Source organism: Martes martes (genome assembly GCF_963455335.1).
Source record: "Martes martes genome assembly, chromosome: 7".
Lineage (NCBI taxonomy): Eukaryota > Metazoa > Chordata > Mammalia > Carnivora > Mustelidae > Martes > Martes martes.
In genome coordinates, this window is record NC_137894.1 from 53051078 (window position 1) to 53072174 (window position 21097).

The following is a 21097-nucleotide window of genomic DNA, read 5'->3' on the forward strand; positions in this document are numbered from 1 at the left end:
TAAGGTTGTTTCTCTCTAGTTCATAATCCTTCATCGGTTCCCTTCATCTAGAAAGCTCCCATATCCCACTTATCAACCAGGCAAATTCCTGCTTAACCATTAGGCCTTGGCTCAAGGGTCTGTTTCTCTTGAGGCCTTAAGCTACTCATTTAGGCATGGTTTTGTTTTTTTTTTTTTCTTCCTTTGGGCCTTCACCTGAACTTTTCACTGCACTCAGCACACTAGTGCAGTCATCTGTTTACAAGATTATCCTCCTTAGGGAAAATGGAAAGTGAGCTACGTAAAGGCAGGGACAGCGGCTACTTTTTCACGTTCTTTCTTCTTCTTCTTCTTCTTTTTTTAAATCTCCAGGACCAAGCAGTGTGCCTGGCCTAGAGTAGACAATTAGAAGCAATGAATAGTGTTAAGTATATATGGATATAAGAAAAGACTGGGAAGGGGGTAAAAAAGCCACTTGTTTTGCTGTGCTGATTGAGGGGAGTTTTAGCCCTTTTTATTTTAGGTGGTTTCTGTAATACAAACTTAAAAATGGCTCCCATGTACCCATATAACCAATTGCCCTTCTTCCCCCTGGTTAAAAAAATAGACTAGACAGAAAAAAAAAAAAGGATTACTATGTAGTAATAAAAAAGAATATAATTATTAAATCATGGATGAATCTCAAAAATTTCTACTAAATAAGTGACACACACACACACACACACACACACACACACACACAAGAATAGACTGGAGTGAGCCCGCTTGAGTTAAAATGCCAGTTCCACCACTTAAGGCAAGTTGTTTAACTTCTAGGGCTGCTTCTCATTTGCAAAGTAAGGATGACAGAATTAAACACTCATGTGCTCAATAATGTGAGCTAAAGAAGACATTTCTACAAGTTCTCCCAAGGACTTGGGAACCCTTCCATCCATTACCAGTTTTGCACTGTGCTATCCCAGTTGCTTGCTGTAGGCCACACCTCTCACTTGAGACCCACCCACCTTTTCCTCCACACCTCCTCCTGATCCCTGAATTCAGAATTATTTTAATAATTACACACATTCATTCTTGAAAATCCGGAGATTAAACGGGGAAAAAAGGAAAAAATAATTCAATGGGAGTCTCATCATACGGTTAACCTCTGATTACATTTTGGTACTATACGTTTCAGATTTTTAAAAAAATGCAAATACATTCATATTCGTATTTTCCTTCCTTTTAACAAAAACGAGTTCCTATTATACAAACGGCTTAATCCATCCATTTATAACCCATCCTTAAGCCACGGGCGTTCCTCCAGCCCGACCGTCTCCCCACTTCCCGCTCCCACGTCGGGCCTTTTCCTCTGAATCCCCAGCCTTCCCCGGGCCGGGGTTCTGGCCCCACCTGCCAGGCCTCGGGCCGCCCCGCCCCCGCCGCGGCCGGTTTCCATCCCCGGCCCCGCACCCCGCGCTCGCCGCCACCGGGGGCCCGTCGCTCCCGGCTCTTTCGAGCAACCCGTTTCCGGTGCGGCCAGGGCGTCTCCGCCGCGGTCCCGCTCCCGCGCGCTTAGCACCGCCGGCGGCGGCCAGATGCAGGCGGAGCGAGGAGCTCGGGGGGGCCGCGGCCGCCGGCCCGGCCGTGACCGGCCAGGCGGGGACCGAGACCGGGCAGGAGCCGCAGCGGCAGTGGCAAGAGGCGGCGGCGGCGGGGACAGTGGCGGCCGCCGGGGTCGCGGCCGTGGCTTCCGAGGCGGCCGCGGTGGCCGAGGAGGAGGCGCCCCGCGAGGCGGCCGCCGGCAGCCAGGAGGCCGGGGCGCCGGGGCCAGACCGCCGGTAAGAGGCTTCGGATGGTGGGATATGGGCTGATAGGGACTGGCCGCGAGGCAGGAGCCGCTACCGGCTTGCGGGGCGCGCGCCAGCCGGGCGGCCGCGGCGCCTGCGCTTGCGCCTGCGCGGGACGGGCGGAGGTCGGCGGGAGCGCGCGCCGGGTGTGCACGTGGCGCCTCTAGGGGCGAGCCCCCGGGCTACCTCCACCCGGGGCTGGGGCGGGAGAGGCGGCTCTCGGGGAGTCCCCAGATGCCGGAGGGGTCCAGACCCAGAAGAGCTAAGAACCCAGGGTGTGTTAGGGCTGCAAGGCTAGCGTGCCCGTTGGATTCCGGTGGGGTGTCCGTGTGATTGACCCTCATGGGGTGGGGGTGCGGCCAGGGCTTGGTCTGGAAGAGCTATTTGGGCAGCTTTACAGTACCGGCAGACATTCCTGTTATTAGGAGGGAAGGTTTTTTATTGTTTTTTTTTGTTTTTTTTTGGGGGGGGGTGTTGTGTTCACTGTCAAGGCCTAGCACATGGTAAGGTAATAAAGGGTTTCTGAATGAAAGAATGCCCCCGGCGGACTGGACTCCATAGTATTTTGGGGCGGGATCAGATGCACAGTTCTCTCTTCTAATGGCATAGTTCTTTTTTTTTACTACATACGTGTAGGAATAAGGGGTCTCTGGCCTTCGTGTTTTTAAAAAATTTTCAACCCGAAAATAGATGTTTCAGCAGCCAGGTCTGAATTTTAAAAGCAGTGTGATCGACCTTATTCACACATTCATGACACTTCGTATAGCTTGAGTAGGGAATGATAGGCAAACTCTTATTCCACTGATATTGGCCAAAGGGGTTTCAGTACAATCTCTTTATGAGCTGTTCTGTTATTTTAACATGTCTACTACCAAACTGTCGTATATTTGAATTCTCATGTGCATAGATTAAAAAAATTTTTCGTGAAGGCAAAATTTCCTGCTACTGAAATGTTTGGAGTGTCTTATGCTCACAGTAGGTAAGATGTCCCTAAAAATAGTACTTGTATACAGAAATACAGAGCTTGAAAAAAATTAGAAAACTTAAAATTAATTGTAACATTTAACCTGGTTAGGATCAAGGTAAGTAATAAGTAAAATTTGATAAATTCTTAGGTTCAGGTTAGCAGCATGATGGAAACTCAGATCAATTTAGTGCACACTATATAACACATTTTGTCCTTATAACAACTTTATACAGTTGATTCTTGAACAAGATGGGTTTGCAGGTCCACTTACACGGGGATTTTTTTTGGATCCTGTTAATGTATTTTCTCTTCATGATTTTCTTAATGTTTCCTATAATCTAGCTTACTTTATTATAAATATAGTCTCTAATACATACAACATACGAAATATGTCTTAATCAACTGTTTATGTTATTGGTAAGGTTTCTGGTCAGCAGTAGGTTATAAATAGTTAAGTTTTTAGGGAATCAAAGTTATATATAGGTTTTTCCATGACACCGCTATCCCAGGAGGTACGCAAGGCTCAATTGTATATGTTGCATATATATGTATATATAACTTGATTACAAATTTACTTCTTAAACTACGTAAGGTTGTTTAAACTTTATAATAATGTCATTTTATATCTATTTTATATATAAAATCTTCATTTTTAAAAAATTGTTTAATTAGCCAAATTACAGTACATCATTAGTTTTTGATGTAGTGTTCAAGGATTCAGTAGTTGCATATAACACCCGGTGCTCATCACAACACGTGCCCTCCTTAATACTCATCACCTGGTTACTCCATTCTCCCAACCCCTCCCTTCTGTAACTCTCAGTTTGGTTCCTGGAGTCCAGGGTCTCTTGTGGTTTATCTCAGTTAATTGACTTGCCTCAGTTTTTTTTTTTTTTTTAAAGATTTTATTTATTTATTTGACACAGAGAGAGATCACAAGTAGGCAGAGAAGCAGGCAGAGAGAAGGTGGAAGCAAGCCCCCTGTGGAGCAGAGAGCCCGATGTGGGGCTCGATCCCAGGACCCTGAGATCATGACCTGAGCCGAAGGCAGAGGCTTAACCCACTGAGCCACCCAGGCGCCCCTTGCCTCAGTTTTTATAGCTGGTGTCAGAGCTGGGGTTTATACCAAGCTACTTTTGACTCAACTCTTTTCCTATCTCTTGCATTTCTATGAACCACTCACCACTTTATTGAGAACAAGGTACACACTCTGGCTGCCGGGGTCACATCTTCACAGTAACTGTAGTAACAGTATCTTTGGTACTGACTGAAATGTCTGGCACATAGGCCTTTAATAGCAAGTGTCATTAACTTCTTGAGTTGAGTGAATGAAGGTGCTTCTATCTTACTCATCTCTGTGGAACTAAATTGAGTAAAATGGTGGTATATTGTGTAGAGAGGAAATAATATGTTTTTTTATTTATGCCAATATTGTAACCAATTCTGTTAACCTTTTAGGCTTCTATCTCATTTTGGGGTAGCCTTAAAAAGAACCCTATTTTATATTTTCTTCTGGGATTTTTTCACTGCTTAGTTTCGTGGTTTGGTATGTCAGTGGGTATGAACGTGTGGCCCGGCCCTTGGGTCATCACTGAGAGCCTTGGCCACCACTGCTTCCACCTCTGTTACCCCCACCCTCATCTTGTCAAAGCTGTACTAAGAGACGTTGGAAGGGATTACTCCTTCATTTTGATTTGGTTTGTGACCTCTTAGTTCCTTCCACTTCTTAGATTCTGAAGTATCAGTCATCGTTAGGCTTGCTAAGAGTACTGTTCTTGGTGCCTAACGATTAAGTGGGACTTAATTGATGGCCCTGCCTGAGGCCTCCTTGTTCTCATGTTCTATGTTGCATTTGTGCCCCAAACGGAGAGTAATTGAAATGATCAGAAAGAAAAAAATTCGTAACAGAGGTTTAGCCATGTAAGGACCAGCTAGTTATGTAACTCCAGAATTTAATACTATTTACGCCTTTTGCTTTCTACTTTGGACCACTACACACACATGACTGGTAAATGGAAATCAAGACAAAATAAAACAGAACAACTTTCGAGACAAGTCATACATCAAGGGAACTTTGCTGAGCACTTTGTGTCTGCTAGTCTCTTGCCCTTACATCATTCCCTCTGTAGGTGGCATGAACCCTAAGTTTGTGGAGTTTGGGTAAGCATATCATAAGGCTAATTATCTTCATTGACTATCCACTAGAAGCCTGGTATTGCCCTGGATATAGTCATTAACTTAAAAAAAATACTGGATTTATTAGTATTAGACTTTTCTTTTTGATGAGCTACTAGCAGAGAGGGAGTTCAAGGCCTATTGGCAGTCCTTGGAATTTCCTTTCCTTTTTTCCTCCTTGTAGTAATCCTAGTACCTCACATTTATTGAGCACTTAGTGTGAGGTGAGAAAACTGAGGCACAGTCAGAAAACTCACACTTAGGAGAGGTTAAGTAACATACATTATCACACAATCAGAAAATCGCAGAGCCGGGATTCAACCCAGGCTTTTTGATTCCAGAACTGTTTTTTCAGCTGCTTCCCTAAACTGCCCTGGAGTGACCTGAGCTTTGGAAAGGGACGTATGGTGGACTGTTTTATGATCCTTTCACACACTTTTGTTTTCCTCGTGTCCCAAAATGGTAATGAAGTTAATACTGATATCGTATTCACTTATTGTGGGTGACAGCAGATCTTTGCTTTCTTGGGCCACATTCATATGGCAGCTGCTTTTAATCATTTCTGAATTATTTATGTCTAGTAAAAAATAAGGCAGCCGTTTATAGCTGCATTAAGGAGAGTAAGAACTTGGAGGTGATTTTTTTTTCCGACCAAACTTTTGCTTTGCAAACAATAGTGTAAGTCCATTGCTTGAATAATAATTAATCCTAGATGCCCTTGGCATTTTCATTGCTACTATTTCAGTAAAAGGGAACTCTCTGACTTTGATGGTCAAGTTTACCATGGACCTGGAAGAAGAAAATATGTCAAATCCAAGTTGCTGGTAGATTTCTAAAGCACTTGCTCCCTCCTGGTCACTGAAAGGGGTCATCTTCATTGTGTCAGCCAGACAGAGATTGAGGGCCTATTAAAGTTCACACCTGACAGCCTCTGGGCTATATTTCCCCCTTTTCAGAAAGCCTGAAGTAAATTTGGTTAGAAACAGAACGTGCTTAAGTGTCCTAAAAGAAAATTGCTTTAAGATTGACTCTTGGTAAGGGGCACCTGGCGGGCTCAGTCAACAGAGTGTGCAGCTCTTGATCTCAGGGTTGTAAATTTGAGTCCCGAGTCCCACGTTGGGTGTAGAGATTATTTAAAAATAAAGTCTTTAAAAGAAAAAAAAAAGATTAATTCTTGGTATTGGAATTGGCCCTTTTCCCTGCTGCTGCAGACCACTCCTCAAACATTATTTTGGCATCTTTATCCTTGCTAATGTTTACTGTTTTGAGGTCTGCTTTTCTCACTGACCATTATATCACTTACATATTTTCATTATTGATGCTTTTTGCTAGTTTTCTGCTTAAAATTTTTTAATAAATTATGTACTTGTACTTTAATATTACAGCTAATTTTTTTTTAAAGATTTTTTATTTATTTGACAGAGATCACAAGTAGGCAGAGAGGCAGGCAGAGAGAGAGAGGAAGGGAAGCAGGCTCCCCGCTGAGCAGAGAGCCTGATGCAGGGCTCTATCCCAGGACCCTGAGATCATGACCTGAGCCGAAGGCAGAGGCTTTAGCCCACTGAGCCACCCAGGCGCCCCTACAGCTAACTTTTTTGATCAATGGTTCAGATGGTTTCAGAACATAAAATTTCCAGCCATATTGTATACTTGACATTTTAATTAATTAATTAAGTGTATATGTGCCTTAAAAAAAAAAAGATGTTATTTATTTATTTCAGAGAGAAAGAGAATATAAGTAGGGAGGAGAGGGAGAAGCAGACTCCCTGCTGAGCTGGGAGCTCGATGTGGGGCTCAGTCCCAGGACACTGGGATCATGACCTGAGCTGAAGTCAGACACTTAACCAACTGAGCCACCTAGGTGCCCCTATATTTGACATTTTAAATATAACTGTCATATCATTCTTAAACCTGAATGGAGTCTAATTACGATAGTGATTTGATATTCATCATCATCCATTAAAGAATCGCATTAATAAGCTCTTCAGCAGCGAGAAGATTTATATTATTTCTTCTTTTTATTTCATGTTTTAATTCCACATCTTCTGTAGAATTTTATCCAATGTAACATATTTTCAAACCTGAAAACTTTTTAGCAATCACTTGCTTCCCTATAACAAATTTTTATTTTTTATTTTATTTTATTTTATTTTTTAAGATTTTATTTATTTATTTGACAGGCAGAGATCACAAGTAGGCAGGGAGGCAGGCAGAGAGAGAGGAGGAAGCAGGCTCTCCGCGGAGCAGAGAGCCCGATGCGGGGCTCAATCCCAGGACTCTGGGATCATGATCTGAGCTGAAGGCAGAGGCTTTAACCCACTGAGCCACCCAAGCGCCCCAAATTTTGATTTTTTAATAAAACCTTGTAACCTTAGGGCTTGGATGTAAAATTTTTTTCTTAATAAAATTAAGATTATATTGATTAATATACAATTTATTTTGATTAGCAATTGTTATACATAAAGGTAAAATTTTATTGTAAATGGATCTCATTTTCCCTAATGAATTTATGCAGGTATCCATGGATGAATATTGCTTATTCCTGAATGAGATAGGATTCAGAATAAATTCTCTTCCTAATTTTTATTTTTATAAGTGTATAAGGACTGAGAAACATTAGTAGATGGTAATGGCTGGAGTTTCATCATATGTGTCACTCAACTCTTGGAATACCTTTCTAATTATATACCAAAATAATTATTATAAATTTTTTTTAATGATCTATCAGCTGACAACTGGATTAGGTCTTCCTTAAATTCTGTTGAAAGTAAAGATTTGGAAACTTCATGACTTGCAAAAGAACTTGTTACTCGGTCTTTGAGTTATACTTTCTCAAAATCCACATCTATATTTAAAATTATCCCTTTTCTTGCTCAGGGAATTCACCACAGTCAGAGTGAGAATGGCTGAGAAGGGGTTGCCACGGTCCTCAAGTACTTTCTAGGACAGGTTTTGGGAAAGAGTTTGGACACTGATTGAGTATCTGAAACTTAAAAATCCTTTCCATATGTTTTTGAGAAATGTTCATGAATCCCCAGGTACATGTATACTCCATTTTGGGGGCTATTGACTAAGATCACATTACTTTCTTTTTTTTTTTTCTTTTATTTTTTTAAAGGAAGATAGTTTATTACATGTATTTACCCAGAGAATTGGCTTTGTTCTATTTATTTATTAATTTTTGGTGTGGGGGCTATGCACCCTTTGCAGAATATGGTTTCCAATTGTTCTTAACAGTGTCACCATTGTTGTTTTAACTGATGCTAAAATGAGAAATGGCAAGCTCATAATTCGAGACCACCAGGTCTGTTTTCTGGGGGAATTAGTTACTCTGCCATTGGGCTTCTGTTTTCTGTAGGAACAGTAGTAATTGTTTTCCAGAGTACTGGGCAAGTGAGCTTTAGAGAGGCCGTATAGATCATTTGGTCCTACCCACAACACCGCATGACTTTCTAGATGTTTTTGTTTTGTTTTAGTTTTTTTTTATTTTAAAGTAAATTCTACCTACAACATGTGGCTTGAACTCACAACCCCAAAATCAAGAGTTGAGCGCTCTGCCAGCTGAGCCAGCCAGGCACCCCTTTAGACTTTTTAAAAAAGTAAGTGCCATGCCCAGCGTAGAGCCCAGTTCGGGGCTCAAACTCATGACTGAGATCAAGACCTGAGCCGAGATCAAGAGTTGGACACTTAAACTGACTGAGCCACCGCGCGCCCCCCTTTAGACTTTTATAAAAAAGAAATTAAGTGGTTGAAAATGTGTTTTCTTTTCAAGATATCACTATTTCCTGATGCACTTTGAAATATCGAAGGGAGAAATAAAGACCATACTGACACATAATTATTTCTTTTTTATAGATACTACTGATGAGCTTATTGGGACATTGGATTCATTCTTTTTGAAATTTCATTTTCTTTCATTAGAAGCCTTTGTGTATGTGTGTGTGCAAGTGTGTGTGCGTGCGCATGTGGGTGTGTTGCGGAACCAAGAGCAAATGGTTTAATACTGTTAATTTTTTTCTCTTTTGGATGGAAATCTCAACAATTTTGTAAGTTTGAAAATTTTCTATAAAGGTGTCATGGAGCAGTGCATGGGTAATTGATATAGATGATATTTCACTTTTGAAACAAAGTGAGGGTTGCTGGAGGGGAGGTGGGGGGATAGGGTAACTGGGTGATGGGCAGTAAGGAAGGTACATGATCTGATGAGCACTGGGTGTTATATGCAAGTGATAAATCATTGAACACTATATCTGAAACTAATGATGTCCTATATGTTGGCTAATTGAATTTAAATAAAAAATTAAAAGAAAAGATGATATTTCACTTTTGAATAGGTGCCAAATGACGACAAGATACAAAATCGATGTGCTTAATTTTATCTTGATGTTGCTAGGATGTTGTTTTAGAATTTGACCAACCAATTTGTCCAGCCTTAAATTATTAAAAGACAATTTCTGTAAAAACAGCCTCTCAGGGATACTGTTCCCTACAGTCATGTCTTTGATATGTGCAAATAGCAGGGAAATTAAAAAAATACGTAGGAGCGTAATAGAATGAATTCCCTGTTGTATATACCTAATCCTCCCTTAGTGTCCTGTTACTATTAAGGACTGATACAAATATGTCTGATCAGTGCTTCTTCTTTTTTTTTTTTTTTTAAGATTTTATTTATTTGAGTGAGAGAGAGAGAGAAAGAGAGAGAGCATGAGCAGGCAGAGGAGCAGAGACCCTCCTGAGCAGGGAGGACAGGCATGCAGGGCGCTATCCCAGGATCCTGGGATCGTGACCCGAGCTGCAGGCAGATGCTTTAACCAACTGAGCCACCCAGGTGTCCCTCAATACTTTTTTAGTACCAAGTCAAACTTGTGTTGAGGGATAGCAAGCATATTTTATTATTAACGTAAGCAAAGCATAATTGAAATGGCAGGACTGTTATCAAAAATTCATGTGTATTCTTGGGTTATCAGTACTGTGATTCCTCCCTATCTGTATTTAGCTGTGGGAAGATTTTGTTAATGCATGCGTATTCTGTGAAATAATTAGTCATCCTGTTTAGGTTTCTATAATCTCTGGCTTGAAAAGATCATTAACAGCTACATTCTGGGAAAATTTAAAGTATTTAGTGAGTATTCATTCTCAAAGTCTAATGCAGTGTGGGTTTCATTTAAATAGTGGATTTGTAATCTGTGGTTCTATTGTTAATCGAAAGGTCATGTCTCAGGAGCTGGCTTCATGATATTGAGGACCGAGATACTTCACCCTCATTTTTTCCTTTTACTACAAGACTGATAATAAAATAACATGTCTTTGTTGGATATTTGGGCTAATTAAAGTCTGGTCTTACTGAAAAAGGCTTAATCCCTTACAGATATATAAGTCCTTCCAAAGAAGCTATGAGTTTTCTGGAAGCAAAGCTTGATGACAAATAAATATTTCTCAAAAGACAAAGCTTGGCTTCCAATTTTCCCTTACTAATCTTCACATCACTTCCAAGTTGTGTTTTGGTTTGCTGCTTCTTTTTTATGCTGGTATGAATTTGTAGAAACAATTCCTGTTAATTAAAAAAAATTGTTTTCTCCTCTTCACAGCTGAGAGAATCATTGAATTAAGAGTTGACTAGAAAATGTTCTTTTAAGAGCATGTATTTTACATTCACTGGAAGGAGAAATTAAGTAGACAAGTCGATTTTTCATTTTACAAGATGGAAGTGGACTAAAAAGAGATGGTTTTTATACAGAGTTGGTGGGGAGGAGGGCTCAGGTTTGTTCCCCATCTGTTCTCCGGTGGACTTCCTGACAGGCAGGGAGGGGAGAGGAAAGTGCTGCTAAAGCTTGAGGCTTAGTGTCTCTGGTAGATGGCACCCCAGTGATTTCATGCAGAATGGGACCTCGGAAAGCTGAAGTATTAGAGTTGAAGAATTACAGACAGATAGTAATTATTTTTTCAAGGAACTAGTATAAGTTTGCAGACGAATGGATAAGTAGTGTATTAAATGACAGAAAAATACCAAGAAGAAAATAAAATTACCGATAAAATTACCACCCAGAAATAATCACTGTTCACATTTTCATGTACATTTTTTTCTATACAAAACTGGAAAGATATCATGATAAGACTTTTAAGGTAAAAAAAAAATAATATTGTGCTTATGTAAAACTTATAAGATACATGCTTGCATTACAATCCTAAAAGAATAAAAGTATATGCCAAACTATTAACTGTGTTTGGAATGGGGAAAATACAGGGATTATGTGGAACTTTGCCTTTTTTAAATTCAAATTTTTAAATGTGTGTATGATCAGAAACATAAATATTTTCTACTTTGAAAAGGAGTGTCAGATTCTTAACCTACTGAGCCACCCAGGGCCCCCTTAAAGATTTTTTTAGTCTTTAAGAGTAAATGGCAGACATAATGCCCTTTTACCCCTAAACATTCCAGTGCATATTTCCTAAAAGCAAGGAAATTTCATAGTCACAGCACAATGGTTGCAGTCAGGAAATTAACATTGAGAGAATACTATTATCTAACCTTAGTGAGATTTTGTCAGTTCACTTATTAATGTCTTTTATCAGGATTTGAATCCTTCCCCCCACTCCCCGCCCCCAGGCTTTGAGTCTTGAGGCAATAACACATAGATGTGGGGCAACTGGAGATTATTTACTATGGCAGTTACCGTGGCATCCTATCTGGTCTGTTTCTGTTACGTTACTGTATTTGAGTTCTCAACAGTCCATTTCCTGACTTTTACTTCCTTCAGCCTCTAGATTTCTCATCAATTTTAGGAGCTACTTTAGAATTAGGAAATTCTTTTAGTAAATTCCTTTTCAGCCTAAATTAGCCAGAATTCCATAGTTTATAACCCACATTCTGCTGTTGTATTTTTCAAAATCATATTCCTCCTCTATTGAATGCTCAGTTCAAATGCCACTTTTCTCTGTGAAGCTTCTGGTTTTCCTCAATTAGTATTGTTGTACTTTGGAAACGTAGTACTTACTTTCATCCCTCATTTTATTACAATTAATGATTTACTTCTTATATGTCTGTTTCAGTAATTATAAGCCACCTGAGGGTCTGTACATGACACAACACTGTGATTTTCAGAAAGAGTTCCATAAATATTTGTTGAATGACTAATAGCACTGAGAAGATAATTTAGAAGGTAAATGGTGCAAGCTAGAGAGAGTGTGTTTTTAGGTAGTGTCATTTTGGGAGTTCAAGTCAGGAGAACCCTTTATGTTTCATTTGCATTTGTCACACTAATTGAAGTACTCTTCTTTTGGTGGTTGAAAGCTCGGTATCTAAAAAGAGATTGCTCTCCCAAGGGCCAGATTTATACATGAACACTAATTCACATTGGATTTTATATTCTCCTAGTTCTAAGTCTATTAAGCTTGATAATTCAATGCAAACAACAGGTATTTTAAACTGTGAGACTAAAACAGGAATTATAGCATCCAGAGATTTTTTTTTTTTTTTTTTTAACGTAATCTCTACACCCACTGTGGGGCTTGAACTCACGGCCTTGAGTTCAAGAGTTCAAGAGCCAGCCAGGCACTTTGAGAGATCTTTTATCTAGAAAACCCCTTTTCACTATTTTGTTCTCTTTTTATCTGGTTAAACTCAATATATGACAATCAAGCTTTATTCTTATCTTATCTATACTTTGGATTCCTTGCCACTTCTATCTTTTGCCATTTTGGGGGGTCAATTATTAAATAAAAAGGATTTTTTTAAAGCTGATTATATAATTCTGTATTTTTTATTATGATATTTGAAATGTTAGATTCCATAAGAAATTTTAGGGTTTATGTTGTTTTCCTTAACTATTTATTAAACTGCTAGCAATGACTTGGAAAGAGAACATATTTGTTAAATTTAAACTAGAATTTATTTGCGAAACTGTGCTGTGTTTATTTTATGTAGAAAATATTGGGATTAGAGAAATCTTTTTTTTAACCTAGGAGGGAAGAATGAAAGCACACCAGCATTTTGTTCATGTTTCTTTATGCTGTAAAGTTAGGTCAAGACCTAACCCAGGCCTGGGCATTCTTGTGGCTAATTTTTGTTTTCTTATGCATAATTTTAAAATTGTTACACACATCATTCTAGGTAAAAGATACTAGCATTATAGCAACACTTTTAAAACCCTGGGGGAACATAGACTGGTATCCAGTATTTAGAGACATTTACATTTTTAGCATAATGGTACAATTTTAGGGTAATAACTGTAATGATACAATGGCCCTTCATTTTGATGATGGCTGACTGTATTGTGGCAACCAGTACTCTCTTTTCTAGAAAATTTGTGCCTGAATTTAAAAATTATTATTAATTTTGTTTATTTTGATAAATGGAAATTGTGGGTTTTTTATTTGCTTCAAAGAGATGGTAGACACATAAGTTAGATTGCTTACAAATATTTAAAAATCCATGTTAATTTCCTTGTAGATAAACTTCCTAATGAAACTACATTATAGAATGAGTCTTTAAAACTATGTAGGTTGTTTTTTGCTGTTGTTGTTATTGTTGTTTTTTAAGATTCATTTATTTTAGAGACAGAGAGTATGTGGGCTGGGGGCGGGGGTGGTTGGGAAAGGAATAAGGAGAGAGAGAATCTCAAGCAGACTCCCCACTGAGTGAGGAGCCTGATGCGGGGTCCTGAGATCATCAACTGAACTGAAACCAAGAGTTGGACACCTAACTGAAGGTATTACCCAAGCGCCCCTAAAACTGTTTTTTAAAAAAAGTGTTGACCGTACACATCGTACACATTGATCAAGGAAATCATTCAGATTTTGTGATTCTACAGTCTTCTAGATGAGGTACTCACAGGATAAGCTCTCCTGTCACCTCAGATTCACTAACATTGGATTCCACCAAGTCACTTATGCTCTAAAATCCTCCCTTTATTCATGAGTAAAATGAACATACCTATTTGCAATGTATTTCCTCACTGAAATAGAAAATATATGTAATGAGACAAGTAGAGTGCCTGGCCCTCAATAAAATTATTTTATTATATTTGTATTTCCCACAGTGAAAAAGCTAAACACAAACTTAAAAAATGTTATATACATTCTCCTTACTATTCTTTGAAAATAAAAAAATCTACAGTAACTAAAAAAAAAAAAAAAAAGTGTTGACCGTATTCAGTATTGACTGATACTCTTCATTTGATGGAAATTGATACAATCTATAGATGAGGCAGTTTGACATCAAAATTTAGCCTGTGGTCCCGAAGTTTTGTATTTAGCAATTTATTTTGCAGGTGTGTCTGAACAAGTTAGCAAATATAAGTGGCTGATTATCATCGCAACTTTTTTAAATTAAGGAAAGGCTAGAAACAACTTCCAAATCTTGATGTAGAAGGACTAGTTAAATAAATCATGGTGTGTCTGTGGAGGAATGCCATGTGCCTGCTAAAGACTGGGGTGGATATGTAAAATGCCCTCTACTGAGGGAAGCAGTTACTTGAGGAAAGTCAGTGGAGTGTCTTTCCATTTGTGTAAAAAGAAGATATTCATCCGTATGCAGAGAATATTTCTGGAAGGCTGTATGGGAAACCTGTAGTGGTTAGCTGTAGGGAATGAGACTAGGAGATAAGGAGGATGAGGGAACTTTTCCTTTTTTCTTTGTATCTTTCTGAACTATTTTAATTTTTATTTTGTTACCATGAGCATGCATTACTAATAGGAATAAGGAAATAAAAAAATAAAATTTAAACGAACCAAAACTGCTTCTTCAGAATAGGCCCTAAAAGAAATCCTTAGATTTAAATAATTGTCAGAATTTCCCTGTGAAAGAGGTAGGCAGTATTAAATGTAGTTTTATAGGTGAAGAAACAGTAATTGGGTAGAGTTAGGCCTTTTTAAGGATACAGCCAAGGAGTTGATGGTGAGATTAATATTTGAACTTGAGGCTTCTGACTTCTAGGAGGAGATTTAATATTTTGTTATGAGTGATCAAAACAATGAATTGTGAATTTTTCCCTCCTAGAACAATTAAATACTTTTCATGTTTTCCCATTAAACATAAATGTCTTTTATTTTTAATATAGCAAATAGGCTATATTGAATTATAGTTCATCCTTTTGATCTACTGACTTAATAACCCTTTCTAGTTTATTTAATATATATCTCATTACTCTTTGAGATACCAAAAGGTGGAATAGTAAAATATGGAGGTGGAAATTTAAGGTTTTCCACCAAATGACTTAGAAATTGAGATTTTCACAGAGAACAGATTGGTAGCTGGCTGAGGAGAGGGGCATGGGGAATGGGCAAAATGGGGAAGGAGAGTGGGAGTTGCAGGCTTCCAGTTATGAAATGAATAAGTTATGGGGATGAAAGGTGCTAAATAGGTAGTATGGCCAATGATACTGTAATAATGTTATATGGTGACAGATGGTAGCTACACTTGGGGAGAGCACAGCCTAACATATAGACTTATTGAATTACTATGTTGTACACCTGAAATTATTGTAACGCTGGGTGTCAACTATACCTCAATTTATTTTTTTATTTTAAATTTTCTTTTTTTTTTTTTTAAGATTTTATTGATTTATTTGACCGAGAGAGAGAGATCACAAGAAGGCAGAGAGGCAGGCAGAGAGAGAGGGAAAAGCAGCCTCCCCGCTGAGCAGAGAGCCCGATGCAGGGCTTGATCCCAGGACCCTGAGATCATGACCTGAGCCGAAGGCAGAGGCTTAACCCACTGAGCCACCCAGGTGCCCCTATACCTCAATTAAAAAAAAAAACAAAGAAACTGGGGTGCCTGGGTGGCTCAGTGGGTTAGGCATCTGCCTTCGGCTGAGGTCATGATCCCAGGGTCCTGGGACTGAGCTCCATACTGGGCTCCCTGCTCAGTAGGGAGCCTGCTTCTCCCTCTCCTCCCTCTCCTTGCTGCTCCCCCTGCTTGTGCTCTCTCTCTGTCAAATAAATGAATAAAATCTTAAAAAAAAAAAAAAAAGGAAATTGAGGTTTTTGCCCAGTACCCCAAATTCTAGGCATGTGACTTCAACACACTGTACTCCCCAAACAGTTATAACCATACTCCCATTCCCAAATTCTAGTTCCTTAAACCTAAGAGGTTCCTAGTGGGCTGCTGTGATATGTGATATTAAAAAACTGGGAAAGGGGGTGGGCGCCTGGGTGGCTCAGTGGGTTAAGCCTCTGCCTTCGGCTTGGGTCATGGTCCCAGGGTCCTGGGATCGAGCCCTGCATCAGGCTTTCTGCTCGGTGGGGAGCCTGCTTCCCTTCCTCTCTCTCTGCCTGCTCTCTGCCTACTTGTGATCTCTGTCTGTCAAATAAATGAATAAAATCTTTAAAAAAAAAAAAACAACTGGGAAAGTTTTGCACCCATTTGCCTTCTCAATTTTTCAGTTTCTTTTTCTCTTTTCTAAATTTGGGACGTCTGTAGCAAGCAAGTATTAATTCATTCTCATTCCCCCTTCTCTCACTTATAAAACATTTAATGAAAAGTCTTTAAGAGAACGCTAGATTTTGGAGTGCCATCATTCTAGATTGTAATTAATTAAATCATCCTGTAGAGGAAACAAAAATAAGCATTAGCTTCCCAGTGCTCTGTAAGGACCCCTTCTGGAAGTGCAGATTGCTTAGAAGTGACCGAAATGCTGATGCCTCATTCCTCTTTGCAAACAGTTGTGATTAAAGGATTTTTAGCCGTAAGAAGTGAATAATAGCAAACGTGTAAGTGCTTTTTGGCTTAATCCAATAAAGGACAATCAAGCCATCAGATGAAGGTTGAACTAGACGTATTAACTCCAAGGCCCTTGTCCAGGTTCCAAACAATGAAGAGAAAATTTCTGGCCATTCTGAGGCCTCAGGTGCAGCACAGAGCCTGTGTTCGCTTGCCACTGAAATGAAACCATGAAATGAAACCAGCGAGCAAATCACAGTTTTACCAGTGAACAGCAGGTGGGGTAAGCAGTCCAACATTTTTCCAGCGGGAGTAACACTCATTCCCTGCTTTAGTCATTACTCAAATGACCACGTTTGCTAAGCCTTTGCTAAGCTGATCGAAACCACAGCAACAGGGGCACCTGGGTGGCCCAGTCCTTAAGCGCCTGCCTTCGGCTTGGGTCATGATCCTAGGGTCCTGGAATCGAGCCCCGCATCGGGCTCCCTGCTCCGTGGGGAGCCTGCTTCTCCCTCTCCCACTCCCCCTGCTTGTGTTCCCTCTCTTGCTGGCTCTCTGTCAAATAAATAAATAAAATCTTAAAAAAAAAAAATCCACAGCAACAGCAGCAAAATCTTGGTACTGATGATAATTCTTTACTCCTCAATTTTGACGGCCTTCTAAATTGTTCATTTACTTCAAACCAGCCTGGAACTCTGAGACACACTCCTCATTCTCTCTCATGCCCCTCTTCCCCTCATTCTGTTGGAATAGTACAGGCTTACCCACAGAGGGAAAAGGAGTGGGAATCAGAGAAACGAGTTACAGAAGGACACTTTTTAATGATGAAGTTTCTTACCATTTAAATGTGTGGTCATTATCCTTGACTGACCATCACTGTGTCTGTCATGGGCAAGTGTAATTCAGACAGGGATAATTAGCAAACCCGTGAGTTTAATATGCTCTTCAATATTTTATCCCTGATACAGTATTTCTAGATAAAACTGGTGACAGAAACTGACTTGTGTAAACTCCAGATCTGGTTATGTATGACCGTATTTGTGAAATTTCAACATAGTTTCATTTTTTGCTGAGCATTAATGGCTTAGAGTGTAGGGAAAACTGTATCTGTGGAATAAATTTTGTGGAATAAATAACAAACTTTGGGAGTTCTTTTCTCTTTCGGGTTATTAGCCTCTTTGTGTATTGACTTTTGTTTACACTATTTTCTTAATTTTTTGGATTGTAGAATCTGAGTTTATAGTTGCAATTTATGTATATAGAGACGTGTATATAGAGACGTGTTGGTACCATAGCCGTCTGTATCTCCCCTCTTCTGAAGCTAGTAGGTTTTTAAATGCACATTTATTTTAAGAGAACAAATTGAGAAGGCATCTTTTTTTAGTGCAGGAGCTGACTGAATACATTGTATAAACACAGACAGTTGGCCCACGTCCCTCTCTATCTATATGTATACTAATATATTAATGAACACGTAAGTTGTATATAGATATGCTATTTGGAAGCTCTTTATGGTCCCAGCTTTTCCTTCTTGCTTATGATAATTTATATGACTCGATAGTTTTCTTTAATGAATATTCTCTGGGCAAGATAGCTTTCCTTCTTTTGTTTTTTAACCTAAATAATGATCACTCATGGTGTCATGGACTGCATGTTTGTGTCCTCACCAAATTCATATGTGGAAGCCCTAACCCCCCAGGTGCCGGTATTTGGGAGGTGATAAAGGTTAAATGAAGTCATGAGGGTGGGGCCTTTTGCTAATGGAGTTGGTGCCCTTATAAGAGGACGAGAGACTGGAGCTCTCTTTCTCCTCAGCCGTGTGAGGGGCACAGTGGGAAGGTGGCTGTGTACAGGCCAGAAGCAGTCCTCCCTACACACCGAATCTGCCTGCACCTTGGTCTTGGAGTTTCCAGCCTCCAGAATTGTAAGCAATAAATTGCTGTTGCTTAAGCTCCCTGTCTGTGGTATTTTGTCGAGGCAGCTTGAGGTGACTAATACAGAGAGCTAACTCTGTAACCACAAATAAGTAGTTTTGTTTCGTTTTACAGTGGTGAATGTGAGGATTTCAGATGAAGTAAAATAAACTGACGAATTGTAATGTAAAGGCCACCTATTGAAATGAATAGACTGGCCTGGTTTTTGATGTATCAGTTCTTTGATTCCTGATCTTTTGACTCTCTTCTTATTTGTGATTGTTTATTTCACAAATATAAATGAGATTTTTTTCCCCTTTTCCTTTAATTAGCATGCGGTGGAACCGCCACCTGATGCTGGGTTAAAAGCGCTGTCCTGCTCAAAGCAGGAGAGTTCTTTCTGCAGGCAGTGTGTTTGTTTTTACTGTTGCTGTAGTGTATTGTTGCATACTTAGTGGCTTAAAGCAATACAAACTTAATATCTTCTAGTTCTGGAGTCCCTATCTGGGTCTGTTTCACTGGGCTAAACTCAAGTTGTTGGTAGGACTGTGGTTTTCTTCTGGAGGCTTGAGGCGGAATGTGTTTCCTTTTCCTTTCCTTCCCGGCTTCTAGAAGCTGCCCACATTCCTTACCATCGAGCTTCTTTAAATTGAAAGTCAGCAACCTAGCCTCTCTCTGACTTGCGTAGTCACACCTCTTTCCCTTTTCTCTCTCTCTCTCTTTTTTTTTTTAAGATTTTATTTATTTATTTGACAGGCAGAGAGGCAGGCAGAGTGAGAGGAGGAAGCAGGCTCCCTGCCGAGCAGAGAGCCCGATGTGGGGCTCGATTCCAGGACCCTGGGATCATGACCTGAGCCGAAGGCAAAGGCCTTAAACCAGTGAGCCACCCAGGTGCCCCCTCTTCCACTTTTAAGGACACCTGTGATTACATTGGGCCCACCTGGATATCCATGGTAATCTCCCTATTTTAAGATCAGCTGATTCGCCACTTTAATTCCCATCTGCAACCTTAATTCCCCTTTTCTGTGAACCCGGTGTATTCATGGTTTCAGAGGATCAGGACATGGATAGGGTTGGAGGAAGCCATTCTGCCTATCACAGGCAGGCAGTGTGATCTACTTACGACGATAAGAAAACTTTGTTTTAAAGGTTTTTGGAGTTCTTATCCTTCATCTTTTTCTGGAGGAATCCTGCTCTGTGTTTCTCAACTGTTTAAACCCATGCCATCTTCTGAAAAACCAAAATCTTGTATATCCTATGGTCAATAATAAACATTAGTCTTTTTCCCCCTAAGATATTCCCATAACCAAACCGTCATCCCCTGCAACCGCCCCATCCTGAGAGCTTCCACTGAATGGGACTGTTTGAAGATCAATATGAATAAGAAATGCAGTAGATTGAAAGACAGCAAATAGGACTTTTTAATGACATTAACCACCCCCCTCATTGGTTATCTTTGGAGCCTGCTAGGTAACAGTGCACAATTCTGAACATTGATAAAGGAAGGGAAAAGATTTAGCAATTATCTTTTCCTGAATGAACTGTATACTTTAGGATAACCAAATAGTTGATGATGAAAGTTTTGTTGTTTTTTTTTTTTTTGAAAAAACACATATTGCACTAATGCTAAAGAAATGATAGAAAATTGCCACTTTTCAGCTCTTAGTGAACTAATCTAAACAGTAACCACTAATGGGTGTTAAATGGCCTGTAACCAGGTCACTAGATAGAGTTGCTAGTTTGTAGAAATAAGTGGGATAGAAGAACAAGTTAAAGGACAACATAAAAAAGCAACTATCAAATCCAAAACGTGGGAAATTCTGCAGGACAAATCTAGGTTAAAGGAGACTTACAGAGGCATACTAGCCATTTACAGTATGTTGGCCTTGTTTGGATCCTTGTTCTTACAAACCAAATACAAAAGGAAAGATTTGAGTTGTTAGGAGGAAATTTGAGCATGGACCAGGTCATGTTAAGGGATTATTTCTTTTGTTAGGTATGGCAAAGGCGTGTGTTTATATTTAAGGTTAATATGAGAAACCTAATGAAATATTATGGGTGAAATGATAGATGTGCGAGATCTGTTTAAAAATATTCCAGGAAAAAAATACACTAAAAAGTGTGTGTGTGTGTGTGTGTGTGTGTGTGTGTGTTTGAGTGTTTGAGGAAGCAGAGGGTGATAGATAAAAACAAGACTGGAAAATTATTCATAATTGTGGAAGCTGGGTAATGGTACCTGGGGATTCATTGTACTGTGTTGGGAGATTTTTATATTAAAAATATAAGTTCAAAAGCTAAATGTAATCTTTCAATTTTTTTTTCTCTAGTAGAAAGGAATAATTTGGCATTTGAGGGTATTTATGATATGTATAAGTATTGTTTTGGGGGTGGATTGATGAATGAATGAATGCTTAATGAATGCTTGATTCATTTTCATTTCTTTCTTTCTTTTTTTTTAACTTTGACACTGAGAGAGAGCACAAGCAGGCAGAATAGCAGGTAGAGGGAGAGGAAGAAGCAGGCTCCCCGCCGAGCAAGAAGCCTGACCTGGGGCTCCATCCCAGGACCCTGGGATTAT

General features: G+C 39.5%; 1 protein-coding gene across 1 annotated transcript in view; it reads left to right on the forward strand.

The window, feature by feature from the left end:
* The first annotated feature begins 1435 nt into the window (after positions 1 to 1435).
* AVEN (apoptosis and caspase activation inhibitor) overlaps positions 1436 to 21097 on the forward strand; it is a 170530-nt gene continuing 150868 nt past the window's right edge. Inside the window, exon 1 of the mRNA XM_080809902.1 lies at positions 1436 to 1796. Within this exon, the coding sequence (XP_080666028.1) occupies positions 1554 to 1796 (243 nt within the window). The 5' untranslated portion in view covers positions 1436 to 1553. The remainder of the gene's footprint in view (positions 1797 to 21097) is intronic.